Genomic DNA, 6,638 nt, shown 5'->3' on the forward strand with positions numbered 1-6,638 from the left:
ATACTCAGACATGACGATTTTTCAGCCGTTGATACGGGTCTTCTTCACTTTCATTAATGGTAACGGAGTTCAAGTGCCTCATAAAACTATTTGCTCTAATGAAAATACATAATTTTTTAAAATATCTCCACCCCGAGTAAAACTAGCACCGGCCTAATATTGCTTACCTTATCTTCTTCCGAGCTTTTCCTACCATACAATCCGGGTCTTGTTCTGACGTTTCGAATTATATCGAATAATATGTTGGAGTAATCACAAGCTCCGCTATTTTCACATGCGCAAAACTCGCAGAATACCCACAGCGACAGTAGAATATAATATACATGTTGAAATATTTTGTGCGAATCTATTTCATATCCGGCGCGTATTCTCTATCGTAAGCTATTTTGAGCCACCACTACGAATCGGATCCCTCGCGAAGTCTACGCGCGGCATAGGAGCGGCCAAAGGAATGTGTACACCCGTCGAATCGAACCCTCATTATCGTACAGTGGGCAAATTGAACAGGGCTGAAAAGGAAGAGCGGCCGAATGAGGGGACGAACAAGTTCAGGTATAAACCCCGTCAACAAGTGGTAAGCAAGTGAACTGACCAAAGGATGAAGCATTAGATGTGTTAGGTGCGCATCGTCGATGCAATAACTAGGATTACTAATACATCAACAGAGTCTGGGATGGATTCCATATTTACCAATACGCCTAGAAAGCAAGGCAGGCTAGTGATGGTCTGCAAGATTACAAACTTCTTGAAGAATGAAATGACTCGTTCGTAAGTATGGAATATCGTTCTGCGGCTACGGGCTTAAACAATGACTATTTCCCGTCACTGACTGATCGAAGAACTCACTCACTAATCAAGGTTTGGCAACCAAAGGGAGCCGTTCGACACTGATGAGAACCTCGAACGAACGCTTTTACTCAGTGGCAATTTTTTTGGAGAATGACTCACGGAAAGGTATCGATGTCTTCTATACTCACAACTAACTCTACTTTGCTAACGGCGACCTTAGCTTAGCAATGACATCTTCCAAGTTAACTATCCTAACTTAGAGATCGATAGCAAACGTTGGATTGTTGTTGTGTCGATCGATCAGTGTATTTGAGATGTTAGATGATTTAGGTTATGCATGCAAAGCAGGATCGTGAGAACAGTATCGATGACAGACCTATCATCTCTGTCAAGTACGATGCATTTTCGACGAAAGGTACTAAAAGAAGTAAAATTTGCAAAATTATTCATACCAGACAATAGAGAGCGTACGTATAAATCATAGCGTTTCAGTAAAATGTCCTATCAGAAGGGAGGCTGAACGCGCTCATCGTAGTATAGCACAATCAATGCTCGGAAATCTATTGGAATTCTGGATCTGCCCATTCCGGAAAATGAAGCGTGCTCATTAATTGCCTAAGTGCCCATTGATATCAAGCACACGTTCAGAACGGAGAGTTGGTGGTAACTGTCGAATATATGGAGGCTGAATTTTGAAAGCGCTCTTCATTGTCCTTTGTAAATTGTGTTCCTAGTTAGGGACATCGATAGCATGCCAAGGGTCTGTACAGACAGAGTAAACAGGTCAGACAAAGACCTATGTGATACATTTCGTACTATCTGGTTGAAAAACTGCTGGCTGAGTTACAGATATATACATCTGTAGCTCTCTGCGCGTTGTCTGCAACGCATAAAGTCTTGTAGGTGATTTACACTGGGGTTCGTCATTGTAAATTGTATAATATGCTCAAGCTACTGCAGACAATGGCGTAAATGCAAGTGCTGTGTCGATATACCCATCAGCCGTTGGCTGCTATCGAGACTACGCATTATTATGTTTACGATGCGAAAAGTAGCAGTCGACCGATGATGACTCGGTAGCCGAGATGAGACAATGAAGCCCGTGCGATATCTTGAGGTCGTTAGTACTAGCCACTCGAAATGAATAACTTGCGTCGAAGGTCAAGAGAACCGAAGCGTGTGTGTAGCTCAGCGGTCCTGCTGAAACGCAAGGGATCTGCGAATATCTTCAGCGTAGAGACCTCTGCGCCTGTAGAGGCCGTTTCTCCCGGGGCCGGTAGTCCACAAATAACTTACGCGATCTCTAAAACAAGTCACTTTGGTAATGAGAACATTTTCAGCTCTTCGCGCGAGGCAGGGAAAATCGTATCCGTTAGCTCGGACCAAAGGGGTCATCGTAAAGTTAAGCTTGCCCCATTGTGCTATTCCCTAAGGTACCTAGGACAACATTATGCTATGTTGTTAGCACATGTAAATGTGCGTCTCGTACGTAGCCATGGTCGAAGTGATTGTTATGTAGCATCCTTAGCCTAGTAAGCGCCGTCATGGCAATGCAGGGCGAGGCCGATTTGAGATAAACTGAAATTGTCGCAAACTTTTCAGGTAAATGTTTGCTTGATGTATTATTGATTTGCTCCATTAAGTGATACATGACATGTTGATCGTCTCGATTTCTATTCAGATTGTTTGACAGACCTTGTTGAAGTCCAGTGACGGTGCGCAAGGCTTTAAGTGAAATATAAAGCTAAGCTTTGCTCCATTAGATAACGTAACTTAGAATTTACTCAGCCATTGGTGACTACATAGGTGTTTTGAAGTGCAGTGTAACTGTGTTCTTACGCCCTCGTTAGCAGGCTTTACATTTGGGTAAACCACGATGAATATAACGAAGTGTGATAGATTCGTGAGTAATGCGTGAGTGCGTAAAACGATTATAATGTTCAACTCAGATGGACCTTCCGGCTGGTTTACCTGGTCGCATTGTTCGCTACGGCGTTGGCTGTTACCGTGGCGTGCATGCTACTGACGGTCGTCACGTCCTATTCGACTACCTGGCGTCTTCTCTATATTCCTATAATCGGAACGGCTACACTGTCGGTGGTCACCATCGTAGTATTCAAAGCAACACAACCTGACATCGAGGTGCAAAGTAGTTACCGAAAATGTATCTGCCGTATGTGTATTTATATAAATATGTATAGTTTAATATTTTCCTCCATTGAGCTCGTCGACAACTTTAGCGTCCACTTTTTCTTCGTTGCCACTGTTTAACAATGAGTATTTCTTTAGTATACAGTTGTCGCAAAAAGCGAGTTGTTTTTATTTGCTGAGAATGGGCCTGCACCAAGGTCAGACGTAAAATTCTGATATATATGAATCACCTCTGTTTAGCAGATCTGGCATCAGTTGAACTCGCTAGAGCCGGTATGGTAAGCTTTTGCACTTACCGCCCTCACCTGTCTGGTATCTAATTAGCCGCGATGATGACTCGCTCCGCACCGGACCTTCGCGGCGGACGACAACCGGAGTTCGTTCGTGATACCCCACCGCGAGTGTATCTCAACAACACCCGCCATCTTCAACCGCACATGAAGAAAATGAAATGCAAACACGGGTACGCGTTTTTTTCCATTGCTAGCCTAATGTAGGTCAGATAGTAACTGAATTGACGATCACTAATGATCTAGACAGCCCTTTTCTACGAAAGGACATTTTAGTTTTCAGTGGGGAATAAATAGTTTGTAAATTCCAATGACAATTAAGTATTCTGATGGCAAATTGAAAAAGATCCTTATGCCTTAACCTTGCAGTAGCAGATTTCATTGGTACACTCTTCCAAGACGCCGATGGTTGTTCGTTACGCACCGAAAAAGTAAATTTCAATGTACGCTACCGAGACCGCGTGTTCGAATGCGTTATGATGACAGAAAAGCTGACGCCATGTTTGTGCCACATTTAAATGATGCAATGATTAACAATTACTATCTGAATCGAGAGTTGCCGGAGCACCAGTTTTACCAAAGCAGCCTTTTTGGTGCGTCGCGAAGATCGCTCTACGGTCGCCGAAGCAGCATAATGAGTGACATGTCTCTTGTCAGCCAACGAAGGAGGATACAACGTCTTCGTTGGGAGATTAAAGCCTGCGAGATGTACGAAGAATTGCAACGTCGTAATGCTAAAACAGGATACACACCGCAGCAAAGTCCAACCGGCACCCCCTCAACGAGACTATCCCAACGATCGAAAATAATCAATGACGCAATTATCAAGTACTGGTTGAGTCCGTATGATCCCACTGAAGGAACCGTTGTATTACATGTTTAGCGGATCGGCCGTCTTTGGCTGTATATTATTAATGTAGATTTACTAGATTTGATTTTTTGTTTATGCATATTCACTTCTTTCTACATATACTATTTTATTCTGCTACGCGTGCGTCATGCTTAGAGAAAGCTATTCGAGCTCGTCTTAAAATATAAACTGTCGTCGTTCTTGACATGACAATATCGGAACTTTTCATTGTACTCATCATTATCACACTTCAGCTGAAATTTTGCCGGCTTCAGGAGGATTTGCCCCATTTGATTCAGCAAGCGTCCTCAACATATGAAGACCGCGAACGTCGACTTACGACGGTAGTTGGTCGCTTATATGATAGAGAGTGTATTGAATTAGTTTGGCAGAGATTGGCCTAGGTAAGGACCTGGTCCTGCATGCGTTAACTGTTTATCAACTTGTGGGAGGCTCTGTATAGTGATAACTTGATTTTGGGTCCTGCAATCACTCCCTTGTAAGCTTCTGCACCTTTGGTTTGTTGTTGTTGTTGTTGTTGTTGTGGGGGGGAGGGAGGAGAGGTGTATGTCCTAATTGAATTATGGCCCAGGTGGGCGTCTATTGTACTCTTTCATTTTGTCTTTCCCGAACGTAACGCCACCTGCCACCGAAACCAAAAATCACTGATGACAACTCATGAGTGATTCTGTACCTCAGTCAAGCAGCTCCAAGATGCCACTATACCCGTAGATACGCTTGGACGTATTTTTTGGGCAGTGGCCTAAACGGCGTGCGCACTGGTTGGCACCACTTCTTAATACTCATACTAGAGATAAAAGCACGGAATAAGTGATCGATAGTAATGAAATAAAGTTAGATACGAAAGAAATATTAGGTTTCCCTTTCAAGTGACTACAACGTCTAACGATTTCACGACAAAAGCGAATCAAACAGCCCCAAATTGGATGATTGAACTCAAATCATTTATTCTCCAATAAAGCTATACTTTTTTTTTTTTTTTTTTTTTTTTTTACTCATAGTAGACGTTAATGCAATCAAAAAGATTATGAATAGTTACGACCATAAATCGAGGGAAACAACAAAGGGTTTCAAAGCTGTCTTGATGCCCACGACTACTACCAATAGACAACAGTTGGGGTATTTTCAATTGTGGAGTGTAATTTTTTGTTTGCATTATTACCCTTCTTAAATAATTAGAAATGTAATGCTTTCGCGCAGAAAACAGTTAGCTGAGAAACGCTTTGTCGACGTGCATATAGTTACGAGGCCTAACAGAGTTGAAGAAATTTATTTTTCTGCAGTACTGAAGCCAGTTGGCCATCGCCACTCAACACGTAAGCCGTCTTTCAGAACTAGGTAAGTGAAGTGTCCGAGCAAACGCATCTTTGCCACCAGCTGCTATACGATAGACATACCGCAAACCCTTGGAAACGACTGGCCATTTCTAAGAAAGGTAAAATATGTTTTTTCAAATTAGCATCACTTGAGTTTTTTAATGAAGATCAGCCTAAGAATCACTAAGAATTTTCTATAGTATATCAAAAACTATATTCGAACTTCAATGTCTATAAATTACAAGTTTTTTTTAATAACTTCACCGAAAACCAAATGGGGAACACGGTCATTCGATATAATAAGATAATCATAATTTGCGCTATTCATGTAAATATACAATGTGTTAAAAATTACCACATGTTGTAAAATACAGCTCTGTGCATGTATGAACGTGTTAAATTGGCTAGGCGTTAGAGTTTGCAGGTTGGGTAGATGAATTCACATGTGGCTGAATGAATAGAGGAAGTTACACTTGGTATGGGTATTATATTTACTCTTCTTAATGAACTTATTGGCAGTTGTTACACATTCTCTTCTCTGATAATTAAATTGGGATCGCGTCTTAGCTGCCTTGCGGAACAGATGTCCCTTTAGCAAATAGCGACGCCGAAAAATGAAAAAATATTGCAAATTGTTGTACGATATTGGAAACTCATAAGCTTTTTCGTAGCGATAGCGCGCATTCATCGGCGAATCTTCTCCCTCGTTTCGTACCGTAGGTTTTCAGCGCTCACTCTCGGACGTCTTAAAGCCCTCGGGCCTTTACAGATTTGTGCCTTGCGACATAGCATAGATTTCCTCATTCGCTTAGTTTCCCCTGCTACAGCCGTTTCTACCTTTCCGCTTGCTTATCTATCGGCTCCACGCATAAACACTAAGACGGGAATTCTGCTGAATGAACTCTAGCGATTAGCTCCCTTTTACGAAAGTGGGTGGCCTCTATGAAAGGAGGGTTTGTTATAAGTAGGGCCTCTCGGGTGTTAGCACCAGTGATTGCTGGCAGTGGTGGTAGACATCAACGTTATGGTTTGTGGCTCTTACCCATTTGACAACATTGCATGATATACATGACAATAGCGCCTTATATATATACTTATACACATACGCTGTTATGAAGAAAAGGGAGACTGCCTGCCAAATGTTCGTGCTGAAATAGCAGGTCCGTACGTTATTGTATTGCGACTTTGTGCCGTTCCATTCCGTATCATAATCTCTAATAA

General features: G+C 42.1%; 1 protein-coding gene across 4 annotated transcripts; it reads left to right on the top strand.

Annotated features, from left to right (window-relative positions):
* Positions 1-222: 222 nt before the first annotated feature.
* Positions 223-4,282, top strand: LOC111273939 (uncharacterized). Of its 4 annotated transcripts, none has more exons than XM_022855968.2 (3): positions 223-552; positions 3,184-3,403; positions 3,600-4,282. In XM_022855968.2, the coding sequence occupies exons 2-3, from the start codon at positions 3,270-3,272 to the stop codon at positions 4,111-4,113; spliced, it is 648 nt and encodes a 215-aa protein (XP_022711703.1). In that variant the 5' UTR covers positions 223-552; positions 3,184-3,269; the 3' UTR covers positions 4,114-4,282. The 4 variants fall into 4 exon arrangements, with proteins under 4 accessions (XP_022711703.1, XP_022711704.1, XP_022711702.1 ...); XM_022855969.2 differs by lacking the exon at positions 223-552 and adding an exon at positions 2,580-2,962; XM_022855967.2 differs by lacking the exon at positions 223-552 and adding an exon at positions 2,580-2,962 and having other exon boundaries at positions 3,265-3,403.
* The last annotated feature ends 2,356 nt before the right edge of the window (positions 4,283-6,638 follow it).

The sequence above is a fragment of the Varroa jacobsoni genome, unplaced genomic scaffold, assembly GCF_002532875.2.
Source record: "Varroa jacobsoni isolate VJ856 unplaced genomic scaffold, vjacob_1.0 scaffold_238, whole genome shotgun sequence".
NCBI classification, from domain to species: Eukaryota; Metazoa; Arthropoda; class Arachnida; order Mesostigmata; family Varroidae; genus Varroa; species Varroa jacobsoni.

What these genes read in the sequence shown, in the direction of transcription:
- LOC111273939 (XM_022855967.2), top strand. Translation starts at nt 2,806, where the DNA reads ATGCTACTGACGGTCGTCACGTCCTATTCGACTACCTGGCGTCTTCTC. An exon ending in TTACCGAAAATGTATCTGCC is followed by an intron (nt 2,963 to 3,264) that starts GTATGTGTATTT and finishes GTATCTAATTAG; the next exon opens with CCGCGATGATGACTCGCTCC. An exon ending in AAAATGAAATGCAAACACGG is followed by an intron (nt 3,404 to 3,599) that starts GTACGCGTTTTT and finishes TTAACCTTGCAG; the next exon opens with TAGCAGATTTCATTGGTACA.